Consider the following 16,715-nt stretch of genomic DNA (forward strand, 5'->3'; position numbering starts at 1 on the left):
AGCATAAAATAACATTTGCATTTGTATAGGAGACCCGTAAACGCAAACCTTTTTGAGCCAATTGTTCCTACAGTCTGCTAGTCGTGTTGTGTGGTGATGCATCTCTGATAGCTTGCTGATGGTATCACTAAGCTGTTTGGCCAGCAGGGGGTTTCTGCGTCCAAACTCTTGTACAGCAGCATCCATATCTGAGAGGGTGCGACCGCAACTGTCCAGGTCCTCAGCCAGGCTCTGAAGAAATGTAAACAGAAAATATCAGAATCTCTAAGCTAATTGAATCAACTACACATTCACAGTAGGTTCAAGCAAAAGCAAGCTACCCCACCTTGACCTCTTCTTTGGCATGATCCACGTCAGGAGATTTCTCCTTGAATTTAGCTGAGACTGCCTTGAGTTTCTCAGAGATGTTATGGATTCTAGAGCTGAAGTCCTCTTTTATTTCTCGGGTTTTCTGAATTTCTCTCTCTTTCGAAAGAACCTAGAACAAATGTCAACAATTGCCACATAACTACAAACATATTGTTCGTATTCCCTTGTGAAATTGAATTAAGATGATACAAAACATAAAGAGGGCCATTATGATCTTGTTTGCATTGAAAGCTTATTCAATTATACTGTACCTGATCCTCAATGGCACCCAATGCAAGTGAGACCTCAGCCAGCTGCATGGAGATTTCAGAGGGCAATATGGTGTAGAGGTCCAGATACTTGCTTTGTTGCTGCTCTGCTAGTTTATCCACATTCTGACGATAATTAATCACTTCTCCATGGACAATCTAAAAACAACAAATGGAGGACCCATGTAACCTTTCTCAGAAATAATATTAGTCAAATAAAAATGTTTAGAGAATGACTGGAATATCTAAAAGTTGATATTCATGTTTCTAGATATGAGATATACCTCAAGCTCCTGCAGCAGAGAATCAATATCTGGTGTGGGATTGAGAAGAAGCTCCCTGGTTTCCTGGATCCAGGCTTTTACGACGCTAAGTTCCTTCTCCACTTCCTCTCTGTCCCTCAGTTCCTGAGCTGTTTGAGCCCGCTTGGTCCTGGATTGTGTCAGGAGGCTGAAGGCAAAGAAAAAATGACTCTACTAAAATTCTGAATGAATAGTTGAGAATGTTTTCAATCAAAGTAATGACAATTTATATGACAATTTAGTTTTTGTTTGAATCAATCTAATCTAATCATGTTTCTATCTAAAACATGTCTATTGAAGCAATACCACTACTTAGATGTTATCTTAATACACAAGCTCTTGTTAAATGGAACAACCTTGCATGTTTATCTCATATCTACCTTTCCATTTGGTCTTGAACAGCTCTGATCTCCTTCAGGCTGGGCCGCTCATCCTGTTCAGTTGTTGGTGAAGGCACTTCCACATCATGCAGCAGGCTGAGAGCGTACTGGCGCAGCAGTGTGAGGGAGGAGAGCTCTCTCTCCAAGTCTTGGCTCAGCAAGTCATGCTGGTCCAACAGAGACTGCAGGGTGGCTTTGGAAGCCTTCTCCACGGCACTGTCAGGGAAACGACTTTGGAGCTCATCAGAGACCGCTCTCACCTTCACCATCTGTAAATTAATGATTATGTAAGTTCAGCTTCTGGAAAGAAAATGATCATTTAATTATCGTCTGTCATCGCCTGTCTTTGTACCTTCTCTCTAAAAGTCCTCCAATCCTGTGCTGTGTCCTCGAGTACTCGCTCTCGCCCCCGTGCCACGCTGCGTAGTCGTGTCCAGCGCTGCCACACAGTGGTCATAGAGCGACTGATGGTGGCCTTGCTGGCATCACTCCCCACCAGCTCCAGCTGGGCAGCTTGCTCCTCTAAACCACTCAGCTTCTCTTGGAAGCCATTCACCAGTGAGACAAGGGACTGAAAAAGTAAGAGACAATTAATAAAGTAAGTGCAAAGCATTCATAGAAGCCCCACCCATTTTTTTAAATGGAAAATGTATTTTAATTTTGGCCTCTCTTACCCGATGACTGCAAAGCTTATCTTCAGCCTCTCGACTTGTGGCTGCCTTTGCAGTGGAGAATTCAGTCAGCTTTTTTTCAGCCTCATTCATGAGCTCAATGACAGTCTGCCTTGACTCCTGGTAAGACTTCCACTGAGCCACACAGCTGAGAAAAACAAAATGTAATAATATAAAATTATTAAAAGAATGTCAGTATCGTCACGGTATATTACACGTGCATCGTCACTCTTTTGATCTCACTACCTTTGAAGGACATCCTGGTGACACTGGAGCTGATCTCGGACCTCCACGCCTCTCTGCTCGGCTGAATCCACGCTCACACGGAGCTGATCTTTAGCTTTGGGGTTGACCAAGTTCTCCAGCTGAGGCAGCAGGGCCTGCAGCTCCTCCAAGTGGATGAGGAACTCCTGCTCTGTCTCCATGATGTCCTCTTGCTGTCGGAGACACTCCTCATAGTTTTCCACGTCCACACCAAGGCTAGCCTGCTGCAGGAAGGACACGGCATCCTCCAGCCATTCACAGGCTGACTGCATCCTGAAGTGGTACTTCTGGCACAACCCCAGGGCTTCCTCCAGAGTAATCTTTACACAAAAGAAATGTAATATATATTTCAGTTGTTGTACCATTATTGTTTCTATAATTACCCTTTTTTGTACTGAACATTTACATATATCTGTGTAATAAAACTAAACAAAAAATAAATAGTTTCTACCATGAAAGTGTCTACTCAAATGACAAAGCAAACACTGTATATAGGCAATAAGATAACTATACAAAACAGGAAAAAAGCATTTCAGTAGAATTATGAACATGTTTGAGTGTAATATTGTCCCACCTGTTTGGAGCTCAGTGCTTTCTGAACGTCTGCCTGCAGCTTTGCCATTTCTTCCAGGCTTATATCTACGTGGGCTGGGACAAGCTCATTTGCGGTGACAAACTGCTGTTTCTCTCTGCTACTAAGAGCAGCCACTATCCTCAGTCTTGACTGTACTTCCTCCTGCATGATTTGCTGCTTTCTGATCTCCTCCTGCACCTTCTCCACCCTCACATCAACAATTACAGCGCAGCCCAGGTCATCCCTGACCTGCTGCAGCCAGTCCAGGGTCCTTTTCATCTCTGTCTCAAAGTCTTTACTCTGGACAAACCTGTTCTCACACTCTTCAATCAGGTCCCCGACGGCAGCCTGCAAAGATCGCAGCTCGTCTTGCCACAGAACCACTTGCTCCTTGGAGGCATCTTGGGCTGCTTGCTCCACACGGGGTGCAAGCGTGTCCATCTGCTCCATGAGCCTTGACAAGTGAGAGTTGGCACTCTGGAGGCTCCCTGCTAGAGTGTGGTAGTTCTTCAGCCTCTCCTCAGCTGACTGCGTCTCAGCGTTAACTTTTACCAGCTGCTCTTTTGTGGCCTTTAACTCAGAGTCAACCTGCATAGCCATTGCCTTGTGGTCCTCAAATGACTCCAAGGTTTCATCCAGATGCTCTACTTTCTGTTCAACCAACCTCTTTAGGCCGTTGTACAGGCTCACAAGCTGGGTCATTTCATCTGGGCGCCATGGTTGGCCAGTGCTACGAAATCCCTCTTTCTTCTGATTCAGTTCACTCACAGCTAGACCGAGGTTGCTCAGATCTGCCTGGATCATTTTGTAATCACTCTTCAAACTGACAACCTCTTCTGTTTGCAGCCCTACAGGCTGTGTGCCGAGATGATTGAACTGTTCCTCAAGCTCCTTCAGGGCTTTATGAGTAACATCGATGAAAGAGGTGTACTCGTTCCTCGTGAGAATGGCCTGCTGAATTTTCTCCTGTTTTTCTTTGGCTAGTGCTAATATGCTATTATATTGCTGGGGGAGCGTGTTGAGTTTTTCATCCAAATAGCAGTGGTCTACTTCATTCAAACTGGGCAATATTTCCTGACCAGCTCGTTGTACAATTAGGAGAAGATTCTCATAATCAATTGCTTGCTCGACTATGTGTTGATACTTCAGGAGCTGCACTTCCAATTCAGCATCTCCAACCATCAGATTGATCTCCGGGAAGGTGACTATATCAGCTTGTTTTATCCACAGGCTTATTTTCTCCAAGTCAGTCTTGAAATACTTTCTGGAAACAAGTACTTTTTCAAGCTCCTGAAGTTTCTGGCCACATCTATGTAATGTTTTGTCAAAGATGTTTTGTAACTCCTGCAGCTTTGTAAGAATCTCATTCCTCTCTTCCTCGCTGGCATCCCTCATCAGGTCCCTCCCCTGAGACCACAAGGAAGTCAGCTCGCTCTGATAGGCTTTTAGGCTGCTTTGGATGTTCCTACATGTTCTGACCTGCTTGGCCAGGTCATCAGGTAACAAAGCAATGTACTCCTCAGCCTGAGCCTTCTTCTCATTCTGCTGGACCCAGGAAATGGACTGGCTCACAGCCATCAGGAACTGTGTTCTCTCTGTGAAGGCCTTGCTGAGATGTTTTCTGCGCTGCACAACCTTCACACTCAGAGATTCCACCTCATGTTGAGTGTCGACAATAAGCTGTTGGAGACGTTGCCGTTCACTGAGGCCCAGCCGGGCCAGCACCCTGTCAGCATCGGCCATGGCCTGTGCCAGCAGGAGCTGCTTGGCTTCCAACTCACTGCAGATGCTCAGGTGGTCAAACAGGAAGCTCTGAGCCAGCTCAGGAGGAGGACTCATTTTCATGGCCTCAGACAAGGCAGGCTGCTGCTCTTCGGCCCAGTCCCGGGCCTCTCTCAGACGGGCCTCCACTTGGCCCATATCTTCCAGGGTCACCACTGAGTCCTGGATTTTCCTCTCGATTAGGTTTTGCATCTGAGACCATCGCTGCTCAAAGTGACTGATCTGCTCTTTTACCAGCTCCTTGTCATCCAAGTTTAGATGTTGGATGACTTTTTGTTTCTGTTCCTTAAGGTCCTCAAGAGTGCCTTTTTGTTCTTCCAGAGTTACTGCAAGCTTCCTCAATGCCTCCAAATGCTGAGATGAACTTTCTGCATCCGTTCTGTTAGACAAAAAAGAGAACAAAATAATTGACATTTTCTTGAAGCCTAAATCAAAACGTATTGGCTTTGGTCCTATCAGGAGAATATTAGAATCAGACCACAGCAGTGTTTGATGACTCATTTTTATGTGAACTTGATGTACAAACACACCTGGCCAGATTGTCCCACTCTTTGGAAACCTGTTCAAACAGCGCCTCCACTGCAGTGATACATTCGTGGTATTCTTTAGACCTCTGCAGGTCCTCCTCTCTCTGGATCTGCAGCTTGTTGGCCTGGTGACAGAGCTCAAGCCAGGAATGGCCCAGACGGTCAAGCTCTGCATGTTCTGGAGAGTCCTGGCCACCAGTCAATTTGCTTACAGTCTCTGTCATCCTGGTCAGAATACTCTGTTTAAACTGCAGTTGCTGGCTGCATTCCTGTGTGACAGACAATATACTGGAATGTTACGCCAAATACATCCAAAGAGCAAGAATATTTCTCTATAATCCCTATGCAATCCAAGCCAAAATGTTATATTAGATAATAATAACAAAATACCACCATATTCATATTTAGAATCACTGGACTGTATAGCTGAGGAAAAAAAAACACATGTAGACATGCAGTATATCTTTATTTATATAAGCATGAATATATAAGCATTCATGATTAGGAAAGAGTTCCCCTGTGTGTGCCTTGTCAAAGGATCAGCCACTCTGATAGTGTTTCCTACCTTGGCTTGAGACAGCATGTTTTGAGCTATCTTGGTCTCCAACTCAGCAGGTCTTCTGATGAGGCTGAGGATTTGCTGCTCCATGTCCTGAAACAGGCTGCTCAAATCTTGCTTCTGTTCCTTGATCTCTCGCCAGCCCTCTGAGAGTTCCTGTGCACTGGACATCCTTTCCTCTATCTGCAAAAACATATTTGGACCTTCCCACAGTCAATATTGGCAGAATTATCCTGGATATAATGGAAAACATGTTATATTTTCACATATATTCACATACACCGAACAGTTACAATCACTGCATGTCACGCTGCTTGTTTATTACTGACTGATGAATGAATATTTGAAGGGTAATATGTACTCGCTATAGTATGTCTTAAATCCAGCACTCATTTGGACTGGGTGCCAGAATACAGCTTTTACATTTTGTGTGTGTTTTTTCATTAATATGATCCACTATGGATAAGGAAGTAACAATTACTGACCGTGAGTTTGACTTGCTGGACCTGCGCAGCGGTTACTCTCACTGCATCATCAGACAGGTCACACACAGAGCACACTAGGTCCAGGTAAGTGCTGGCCTGCTCCTGGAGGGCCCTGTAGTGCTTCACCTGTGTGTGCAAAAACAATTAATTAAGATAAATCATTAAACAACTTTTTTTATTGCTTTCCAAGAGTGGGCAACATTGCACCTGCTTTAGTGCTTCCTGCAGACCCGATGGTCCCTGATCATTGAGCTGAAGCTCCTCCTGCACTGTGAAGAGCCAGGCCTGACTTTGCTGGAGAGTGTCCTGGTGGTTTACATGTTTCTGCAGCTCCCGGTCCAGACTCTGGTACACCTGTTAAACAAGGTAAGACCTTATGTTTTATTTTTCTAGAAATTATCAAATGGAGAGGTTTCCTTTTTAGAAAAAGCAAGAAGATAAAATATCTATGTTGTATTACTCACACGCTGGGCAGTGCTGCAAATGGCAGTGTAGCTATCTCTGGTTCCCTGTTGGTGAGCCTGGACTTGTTGACTGATCTTAGCTTGAACTTGGTCTGTGCAGCTGGCTATGAGACCTTCTCCTTTCTGCGTCAAGCTGGTGAGACGCTCCTCAAAACTGGCAATCTCCTCCATTATTGCCTGAAAAAGAACAGTCAGGTGTTTCAAAACAAAGATCACCAGAAGTAATCCATGAAATTGTTAACCACAAAGTATTTGAAGTCATGTAATAGTTTTTTTGTAGGATAGTATGGTAAAGGTCACCTTGTGTCGGGCAAGTTGCTGAGTTGCCATCTCCATACCGCTGGTTTGCATGGAGTCTGAGGTAACCAGTCTACTGGACATCTGTAAGAGCCACTTCTCAACCTCTTGCAATTCACTGTTGTAATCCTCGTGCTCCTTCACCCACTCCACAAGGTTTTGAACCTGTGTCTAAAATACAACACACAGCTAATCTCAGACATTTATGTTGCTGTATGACATGCAATCATTAATTTAGTGTGTTTGTTATAACACAGATGAAAACACATTACCAAATAAAATCTGTGTATTCTGGACTTTCAGATTCTCATGTGAGACACCATCCAACGTATATTGTCCATACCTTAGCTGCTATGCAGAGATCTTGGTAGTCAGCCTGCAGCTTTTTCATGTTGTCACTTATAGTGGGGTCATGGACTGTGTCGAGCAGGGCTTCGCCTTTCTCAAAGACAGATTTCACTGCTGATTCATGAGACTGCACTGTCTGCTGGATGGTCTGCATTAATGAAAAAAGAGCAAAATATTGCCGATAAAGGAATTCCGTTTATTTGAACTATATTTCCTCAATAATAATAAAAAGAATAGCGAGTGTCTCAAGTTACCTTGTACTTTGCTAGCTGAGCCTTCTTCTGGTAGAGTTCAGCTTTAGGCTCCACACTCGACGCTAAAAGGTTCTTGGTCTCCATCACCCACTGGGCCTGGGACTTGTATTTATCCATAAAGTCTTTTGAGAGGGAGATACATTTCTCGAGGGAGCTATGCTCTGTTCGCAGAGCTTCCATCAACATCTTTAGTTGGAAGAGGCGGCTGTCCACTTCCTCCTTCAGCTGCTCCTCTTCAGGCTCCTCTAAGAATGCCATGGCTCTCTCTGTCTTCTCCCTCATTGTCTTCAGGTAAGAGTGACCCTGCTCCATGTCTGCCTGGAGAGCCTGAAAGGTACATGGGATGGTGTTATTCATTTTTGAGTCTGCAACTTTTATTAGTGCACTTTAAAGGCATTTAAACTGATAATATATATAAAGCTCAGCAATAGTTTGTAGTTACGTGCACTTGTGTATTCACGTTGAAATGCTGTAAATGGTCTTTACAAAGCAGTCAATCATGTACAGAATGCATGTGTTCTATGGTAGAGAAAGTACCTCTAGTTTTTTCATCTTTCTGTCCATCGCAAAGCGGTCCACTACATCAACACTGATAGCCACAGTGCTGAAGTTATTCTGAGCTGCGCTGAGCCAATCTGAGAAGGTGTTAAAGACACACTGTCCCTCTTCAATGCAAGACACCTCCTCCTGGAGATGTTTGATTGTCTCCTGCGATACAAAATAAGAGGAAACAACAAGTTATGGTTGAAGAAAGCTTAGCATAGCTAAAATGATGACATCTTTCCAAATATCGATTTCCAACAAATATTTAAAACAGGAATTCTGGGTGCTCTACTGGTTGAAGAAACAATTTAAAATCCATCAAGTGATCAATGCATATATAATAACAACGATACTGATACTGGGTGCTTTGTTACCAGTAAATGCAGAAGCAGGATGTGGTAGCGGGCTGTAATCTGGGTAGCTCTGGAACTTATCCGACTGCTAATATGGGTCTCATCCAGAACCTGCTGAGCCAAGAGACTGAGGCCCTCCATCTCCTCTTGATAAACCAGCACTTCCTCCTGCCAGCTCTGACCAAACGCAAATATTTATGCAGATTTCCGAGAAACATTTCAATATGCATAGCTTCTGTGCATGTAATACTAACCTTTATTAACTGAAGTTGAGCCTCTTTGGTGGCGCGGTCAGACCGCCGATGGCTGCGCAGTTGTGCTTTGGTCTCCATGCCTTTTAGCCAGCTGTCAAGACGCTGAAACTTCTGCTCCATCTGCCGGAGTTTGGCCAGAGCACTGTTAAGCTGAGATCGGGTTTCGGCCAGCCGGCTCTGGTACAACCTCCACTCCTGCTGCAGGGTCTCCAGGGCTCGGTCTTCGATCTGAGGCAGGCCCCAGGGAATGACTAGCTCCCGACTGACCAACAGGGTGTTTAGCAAAGCCTGGCCCTCCGTGCAGTGCAGCTGCAGTTCCTGTAGTTACATAGATGTGGTTGAGCACTTTCAGCTCTCACTTTTAGACAATATTTTAACTGAATATAACTTCCGGCTATGTAGTAGAACTAGCATTTAATGTTCCTTTTATTTACAACGTTTCCCCACTGACCTGTAGCTTTTGCAGAGTCTCCTCCAGCATGTCAACATCCCCCTCCAGTTGTGTGTAGCAGCCAAGCTTCTCTTGTTCTTGTTCCAGCCAGTCCTCAAATGCCTGAAGGCCCCGCTGATACTCCTGGTGGGCTTTCACCAGCTCCTCTGCTTTGCCTACAGCCCTCTGAGGACACAATGAAGATAAGCATTCAGTCATAATGTAATAGCCAATTGATTCAAACTTTTTTAACATATTTGTTGATACACTTCACACTCTGCTATCTTCCTTTAATTTTCTGCTGATGAGTCTCAATTGCCTTAAATCAATTTGCGTTAAAAAAATAGCAATATTAAAATCACAATGGATAATTATCATAAGATGTAATTAAATAATAGCTTATAGGGGAATATCCTCGAGACATTGTATTCTTTTTGTAAATACCTTACTTGATTCTTTTAAAACTGTAACACAATGACTTTCGAATACTGAAGCTGAAATAATAATTTAAAGTAAGATTTAATGTTCACTCTTTCATTACTATGGCATTATCTTTGATTGTGTTATAGCGCTCCTGCAGATCTTGGAGCTCCAGTTGAGAGACATAGTTCTCAGCGATACTGGCACTCTTTGCAGTGATGGTGTCCAGCAGGATGCTGTGGCTGAGCACTTCCTCATACAGCAACTGAAACAACAGAGGTACAGTATCAATCAACTGCATTTTTTAAGTATATATCTGACTTTAAACCCAGCACTGCTCATTTTTTTAGACTTGTACAGTCGAAGGTTTGAAATTCCAAAGCACTCTGTATTTGTATGTCCACATGAAATTCACTAAATCATTTATACACCTTATAAATACATACAGTATAAAAAGGAAGATAGCAATACCTTGGCTTTGCTCAGGTTAGCAGTTTTGTCTCTCATCTCTGGGCACTGTTTGTCAGTGGGTTCAAGACTCTCCTCCACACGCTCCACCCATGCCACAAACTGGAGTACATCCTCCTGGTAACTGGTCCACTGAGACAGGGAACCCTCCAGCTGACTGTCAATTTTAAACAGTATAACATCGTCAGACAATGGTGCACTAATTGTAGAAATAGCAGCAATCAAAGACCTGGCAAACATAGTACAGCAGGATTGAGATGCTGTGTTCCCTTTGTGCCTTTTGTAGTTAATAAAGGTTCAGGAATAACCTTCAGTGAACACTATTGTTGCTGTGAAGCTACCAAAAGGCTGTTTGAAATACATTTTGTTCTTGATGTGATGTTGTTACTCATAGCTAAGAATTAACCTTTTGCATTGTATTGAGGCGGAGAGCAGAGCGTCCCAGGAATCTTTTAGGTCCTGTATTTGATTTTGGAGTACAGGCACTCCTTCAGCTGAGGTGTTTCTCTGAACTGACTCTCCTCTTGTGATCAGCATTTTCAGCTGGATCTCCTTCTCCTGCCGAGCAGTCAGCAAGGCCTGGTGCAACAATGACACATGTAATACACTCTTATGATAGATATTCACAGGGTTATTTCTAATTCTGAAAACTACAGGTGACTTTTTATACCTCCAGCTTGATCATCCTGCAATCAAGAACATTTTTGTCAGCAGTCGGGGCGCAGTAAGTCTGCAGCATGTGGCTAGTGTCAGCCACCCAGTTCTGCAGCTCCTTCAACCCTTGGGAAAAGAGTTGATGCTCAGTGGCTATTCGGTCAATCCGTGAAGCCTTCTCCTGCAGAATCACAAATTAAACGCAACAAGGAAATTACAACAATAGATTTTTAGAAATTGAATCAACAGCAATTGTTACAAGCAGAACTTTAATGATTAATAAGGATTTAGAACAACATATATTAAGACAATAATCTTATGCATTCTCTGTTTAAGACATACAGTAACAAATTAATTAGAGTTTAATCATGGTGAGTTAGTACCTTCACTGTAAAATAATATTAAGTCAGAGCTCGATTTAGTCTAGTGCCTCTGTCTCTTCTGCAGCTCTACGCCCAGAAAAGACCCAGTGCACAAGCAGATTGGTAGGAATTACTGTACCTTGGTCAGGTTGGTTAAAGCTAGGTACTGAGAAGAGAGCTGCGAGACACGATGCACAAAACCCTTGCCGGCCGCGTGTTCATCCCACAGCAGCTGGGCCTTCTCTTTCAGCTTGTTCAGCTGAATCTCGTGAGAGGCTAACTCCTCAAGCACAGACTGGAAGAGCACAAGCAGGTTATCAAAGAGGCATGCAAGCTGACACACAGATATAAGAAATTCAGACACAGACTGAAGGGTTAGAGATGGCAACATGGCAAAAAGAAAAGAGAATGAGACATTTGGCCAATGTTACGGTTGGGAGGGCTCTTTATGTCATGACGTGCAAGGTCTCTGGATATAGCTGGCAGACAGTTTAAAACAATTAATAAAAACGAAAAGCAATTATTTTAGATATGAGGCAAGTATTAATGTATATGATAGACATTGTTAAGAGGACATTTGAAAGAAGCAAAGCAGAAAAATGGCAGTAGTTCCAAAAAAATAAGCAACTGGCAGTTAGTATAAGCTGTTGACAGTGCTTTCTAAAGAACAGCAATCCCTAAACACTGTTATATAGCTGGAATGGTGAGTTTCTGCAAATGACAGGAATAGTCATGTAGGCAGTGACGCACTGAGTGTTTGTAGCAGTTGAACATGGTGGCCTTGAAATGAGGAGTGTTCCAGGCTCAGTGGAAATTAGTACCTGTAGCTTGTGAAGCTCTTGCTTCTTGGCTGAGAGATCATGGAGCCTTGTGCAGCTCTCGTGTACAGCCAGCTCTGTGGCATTCAGGGACTCATGAAGAGGCTCGGCACTCGCCTCAAAATCTTTCATCTGAGACAAGACGTTCTGAAACACAAAAGACGTGTATAAAGAGACCATTGAAATGTTTCCTTGACCTTTTTATATAATAGTGAGAAGGGGCATTTAGGTGCTTACTTGTAGACTTGTCTCTCTGTTGTGCAGGCTGGTCATCATATTTTTCCAGTCCTCTTTGGCGGTGTTCATTTTAGCCCGAACTGCATCAACTTTGTCTTTAGCGGCGTTACTACTGACCAGCTCACCGTTCACAACCACAGCATTGAGCTTTGACTGACCTTGATCTCTGTCACTTAGAAACTCCTGAGGAGAGAATCCGAGATGAGACGATGACACAAGCATTTAGAGTAACTCTTAACCGTATAGGTCAGTCAGGGTAACTATTTCTTGCAATGGTATGAATTTTAGTTCGGCAGTGTGACTTTGTTCATGTGATGATCTGGAACAGACTGTGTTTGACATACAGTTCTTGAGCTCATAACTCCCTTGACAGAACCCAAAATGCACATTTATTGAACATGCACTCAGGTGAAAAACATTCAAAATCCATGTATGACGAGTACAGGAAAAGTTCAATTCAGCAGTGCTGAAGTGAGGCTGCAGAGCTCAGCGTTGTTGTTTTCATACTGACTGATTATGAGAGATAGGATGTGGATAAATGTGACTGCATTGAACATGATTTACCGGTAGTTACATTCTTCAGTTAAACCCCCTGTGAAAATCCCAATGTGTCGGTTCCCCTCAGTGGCGATCAAACGTGTAATTCTGGCAGCATAAGTGTCTGAATGTTCCATGGCATTTGACTTTGAGGGCTGTACCTGAATCTTCTGCAAGCTTGATGAGGCCTCGTTAAGATTTTGAGGGACGTCAAAGCACTTGGCCGTGTTGATCTTGGCATTGACCAACCATTTCTGGAACTCTCTGAAGACTGAGCGGAACCCTTGTTCCAGCAGCTTCTCTTTGCTCTGGCACTCCCTGGATGCTTGGAGACTCAGACTAGAAAGAAGCCAGGTATCATTGTTAATCAATAAAGAGATCCATACATTTTTGTAAGTTATTTGGTCTCAGGCTTGTTTTTGTTTTTTTAGTCTGACAATTAGTTGTTTAGGCATTTACAGAGTGACCCGGAAACTAGAATTTAAAATGAAAAATTGACCGTATGTACGAGAGGTGTCAATTCAGTTATATAGCAACTTGTGGTTTGGTGTACTAAACTGCATTATATTGTAAAGCGTTTTCAATTTGTATGCCACTCCATATCTTGTAAATGAGGTGGGCCAATAATTAAAAACATATCCTGTAGTCCAGTATCACAACACCACAAAATACAACCTAAAATGTTTCATAGAAAGAACAAAAGGATTAGACTTAAAGGAACTGCATATTTAACTAAGGTCATATTTATTGTGGGTCTACGATATTGCATTACACATTGTTTTGCATAAATGTTACAATTTGTATGGTCACTCCTGGTGTATAGTTCTGCAACAGATCCTGTAAAATTATATGGAAAAAGTCTAAAATACCTACTACGGTTGTGTGTAAATGTTTAATGTTTTTATTTTAAAAGCCAGGACGCCTTTCCACCTTTCTCACCTGTTGTATTCTTTAATGAGAGCAGAAACTCTCTCAGATTGTGTTCCCATGTCTCTGGAGAATCGGCACAAATCGTTGAGTTGAGTCTTCAGACTATCAGACACAGGCTCAGCTTTGACAAGTTCCTCCAAAGTTTCCTGAGCGGAAAACAAACAACCACTGATGAACACCTACAGAAATTCATTAACATTTCATATGGATTAGTCAACTACTGCCATCATTTCTTGTTTCCAATTATTAGCGGCTTATTAATTGAACTAAACTGAGCCGCGACCTACCTTTGCTATCTGCCAGCCTTTAACAGCCTCCTCTCCTTCATTTTGTCTCTCTGCTTGAACCAACCACAGACGCCAGTCCTTAAGCTGACGGCTGAAGTCATGTAGATCCTGCTCCAGCTGTGCTGACAGGCTGCTGAACTCTTGCTCAGAGCTGGTTATCTGGGAGAGGGCAGTCTCCAGACTAGCCCGTGTCTGCAGTGCTCCACGTTCCCACTGGTCCCATGACGAAAGGAGGGCTGCTTCTTCTCGCTCCATAGCCTCATAGCCCCCTGAGCCAGTGTGATCTCTTGACACTGCCCCACACCTCTGAACCCGGTTCAGCCTCTCCCTGCCTCGCTGTTTAGAGTCAATCAACTCCTGGAAAGGGCAAAAGGAATCATAATTGTCATCTTTGTAAAATACAAAAAAAAGTGAGTGCCAGTAACTTCCAAGTAGGAATGCCCTTGAATCCCAAAAGTGACAAAGTTTGTGTCTGCCAGCCAATTGAAATCCTCTGCTTAAGTCTTTTATTTTTCTTAATCTAGCCACTTGCACCGCAAAGCTCATCATTGACAGTCCCATCTGCAAAGGTAATGGCCTCACACAAAAGCCAGACAATATCTTGAGTGATACCGTTCCTTTCAAATTATAGTAAAGGTCTTAATCCCAGTAAATGCAATCCTCAAACATAAATTATGAACTGGTAAAGATGCCTCCCAGGCACCTCCTTGTGGTGGAGGTCTTTGAATAAATATGGGAGTAGACAACATCAACAAATATGAAACAACATCTCTCAGCTGTTTGTGACCAGGAGCCACATGCTTTTTTTTTAAAATCCAAAACATCTTGAAGTCCTCACCTGCACCTTGGAGAGCTTTCTTTTAATGGAGATTGAGTCTCCGGACAGGTCTGACCAGCGCTGGAGTTCCTCTTTTGCTGAAATCAGCCAGTCATTGAAGTCTCTCACAGCATCAACATACTGCTCATGCTCAGAGACAATGCTTTGCATGGACTGGACTTTACCCTTTGTGGAAGAAAAATACAATGTAAATTACTACCATAAAAAAACTACCAGATATGGATGAATATGTGAAATATTTCATTGTATATTTTAGACCAATGCCCTGCAAGAGAAAGGGGGATGGCAGTTTGCAACCTTGATAGAAAATGTAATATACTAACATTCTGTCTCAACTTGATTAATGTAACCGGTCTCTTAATTTGTGTGTATACCACAGCTTCTTGTTGGCTGGCTCTGTTTTCCTGAATTAATCATCTCGGATTTAACAATTATTTGCAAGTACTGTGATGTAACTATGCCTGTATTTAAATCACCTTGACAACAGCCGAGATATCAGCAAAGTGTGCATTGAGCTCCGCCCTCGACTCTGGTCCAAACGTTTGGTCTCCAGTTTTTTCGTGCATCTCCACTGCCTTGTCTGTTAGGCGTGATAGTGCAGTTGCATGAGCGTCCACATCAGCCTGGATGGCCCTGAGGCGCTCAAGCAAAGCGGTCTTCTCTTTGAGCCCTGGCTGCTGAGGCAGCGTCATCCCCACCTCCTGCTCCACTGACTCCATCCACTGCTGCAGATGGCTCTTACTTTCCTGAAAGCTGGTCCACTGGGCTACCGTCCACTCCAGACGACTAAAGACAATAACAACAGTTTATAGGACATGAAGAAAATCTATTACCTTCGATTATGAGCTATGGTGTCAGTCCTCTGCCTACCTGTGGCAACTCATGGAGGTCATCAACATGTTGGCCCAGGCATCCTTCAGGCTCTGTAGCTGTGAACAAATGGCCTCCTGTCCCTCCAATCTGTTATGCTTCAGGACCTGTTCTCCTTTTCCTACGGTCATGTTGAGCTTCACCTCACCTTCACCCTTCATAAGCAAGATATCCTGCATGTATAAAAAACAGCCAGCTTCAAAATGTGTCCAGAAAACACAGTATTCCAAAGCACAATATTTTGAATCAGGGATATATTCACTGACCTGTACAAGACCTAGTCTTTTTTCTAGAGTCTCTTTATTGCCAACTGTGCTGTTGAGTGAAGCCAGACGCTCCTGCACACTGTTAAGCCACATCCAGGTAGTCTGTAATGTATCTTCAAAGGCCTGTTGCTCCTGTAAAGTTAGCTGGCAGCTGCGCAGTCTTTCTCTCACACGCCTCAGTAAGGCCTGGTGCTGTGACTGCAGCTGAGCTGACACTCTTGTCTCACTACCATCGCCTCGCCCGCCCTCATTCAGTGCTTGGCCCTCCTGACCGAGGCGTTCAAATGAATCCCTGCATAGAAGGAAGTAAAATGTTTAAATAAGCTACAAAGAGTATTTAGATGTTTGATTGTGAACAATTATTAGGGATCCTTCCGGAGACACTGGCAGACAATGAAAAAGATGCAGACTTGAAGCAGATTCAGCACCTTTCTTTCAGCACTTCCTGCTGATATTCCTCCACGTGCTCGAGAGCAGCCTTTTCAGGACCACGCTGCTTGGCTTCAAGCAGATCTGTGGCCATCCTCTTTTCCATGTGCTCCAACCACCACCGGAGCTTCTTAAGACGACCCTCAAACCTAGAAGGAATTTACAATGCAATGCTAACTAAAAGTTTGGCTTTCAAAGTGCTTGATAGAACTGGTTTGTGTGAGTCTTTTACCCCTTCATGAGCGATGCACTGTCTTCCAGAATCTGTTGATTCTGTCTGCACTGCTCCACGAAGCTGTCCCAGTCCTGCTGGATGGAGGAGAGGTGCTGCTGGACTTGCCCAGCGCTGGCTTTGGGAAGATGGAGTAGGAGCTTCTCTCCTTCCTCACAGACCTGAGTAAGACGTACCTCACCCTCCTCCACACGATCCATGGCGCCCTGACAGATAACCCACATCACTTTAGCTTTGTTTTTGTAACTCCTTTTTTTCTGGTA

At 43.6% G+C, this 16,715-nt stretch overlaps 1 protein-coding gene across 5 annotated transcripts in view; it reads right to left on the reverse strand.

The window, feature by feature from the left end:
* Nucleotides 1-16,715, reverse strand: part of syne1b (spectrin repeat containing, nuclear envelope 1b) — a gene marked incomplete at its 5' end in the record, with an annotated part of 79,928 nt that overhangs the window by 31,298 nt on the left and 31,915 nt on the right. For 4 of the 5 annotated variants that reach the window (XM_079227911.1, XM_079227909.1, XM_079227910.1 and 1 more), the window contains 37 exons: nt 49-231; nt 326-478; nt 621-776; nt 902-1,067; nt 1,300-1,568; nt 1,652-1,870; nt 1,974-2,118; nt 2,217-2,554; nt 2,809-4,969; nt 5,121-5,386; nt 5,683-5,855; nt 6,158-6,287; nt 6,369-6,515; nt 6,626-6,802; nt 6,926-7,093; nt 7,266-7,418; nt 7,525-7,851; nt 8,062-8,232; nt 8,442-8,597; nt 8,675-8,992; nt 9,126-9,290; nt 9,646-9,789; nt 9,996-10,149; nt 10,399-10,571; nt 10,663-10,827; nt 11,148-11,303; nt 11,830-11,973; nt 12,064-12,246; nt 12,762-12,939; nt 13,540-13,676; nt 13,818-14,174; nt 14,656-14,820; nt 15,132-15,441; nt 15,526-15,698; nt 15,792-16,083; nt 16,220-16,369; nt 16,453-16,658. In XM_079227911.1, the coding sequence (XP_079084037.1) occupies nt 49-231; nt 326-478; nt 621-776; nt 902-1,067; nt 1,300-1,568; nt 1,652-1,870; nt 1,974-2,118; nt 2,217-2,554; nt 2,809-4,969; nt 5,121-5,386; nt 5,683-5,855; nt 6,158-6,287; nt 6,369-6,515; nt 6,626-6,802; nt 6,926-7,093; nt 7,266-7,418; nt 7,525-7,851; nt 8,062-8,232; nt 8,442-8,597; nt 8,675-8,992; nt 9,126-9,290; nt 9,646-9,789; nt 9,996-10,149; nt 10,399-10,571; nt 10,663-10,827; nt 11,148-11,303; nt 11,830-11,973; nt 12,064-12,246; nt 12,762-12,939; nt 13,540-13,676; nt 13,818-14,174; nt 14,656-14,820; nt 15,132-15,441; nt 15,526-15,698; nt 15,792-16,083; nt 16,220-16,369; nt 16,453-16,658 (9,228 nt within the window). The remainder of the gene's footprint in view (nt 1-48; nt 232-325; nt 479-620; nt 777-901; nt 1,068-1,299; nt 1,569-1,651; nt 1,871-1,973; nt 2,119-2,216; nt 2,555-2,808; nt 4,970-5,120; nt 5,387-5,682; nt 5,856-6,157; nt 6,288-6,368; nt 6,516-6,625; nt 6,803-6,925; nt 7,094-7,265; nt 7,419-7,524; nt 7,852-8,061; nt 8,233-8,441; nt 8,598-8,674; nt 8,993-9,125; nt 9,291-9,645; nt 9,790-9,995; nt 10,150-10,398; nt 10,572-10,662; nt 10,828-11,147; nt 11,304-11,829; nt 11,974-12,063; nt 12,247-12,761; nt 12,940-13,539; nt 13,677-13,817; nt 14,175-14,655; nt 14,821-15,131; nt 15,442-15,525; nt 15,699-15,791; nt 16,084-16,219; nt 16,370-16,452; nt 16,659-16,715) is intronic. The other variant, XM_079227912.1, reaches the window with a different exon arrangement.

The sequence above is a fragment of the Taurulus bubalis genome, assembly GCF_910589615.1.
Source record: "Taurulus bubalis genome assembly, chromosome: 1".
In the NCBI taxonomy this organism is placed as follows: domain Eukaryota; kingdom Metazoa; phylum Chordata; class Actinopteri; order Perciformes; family Cottidae; genus Taurulus; species Taurulus bubalis.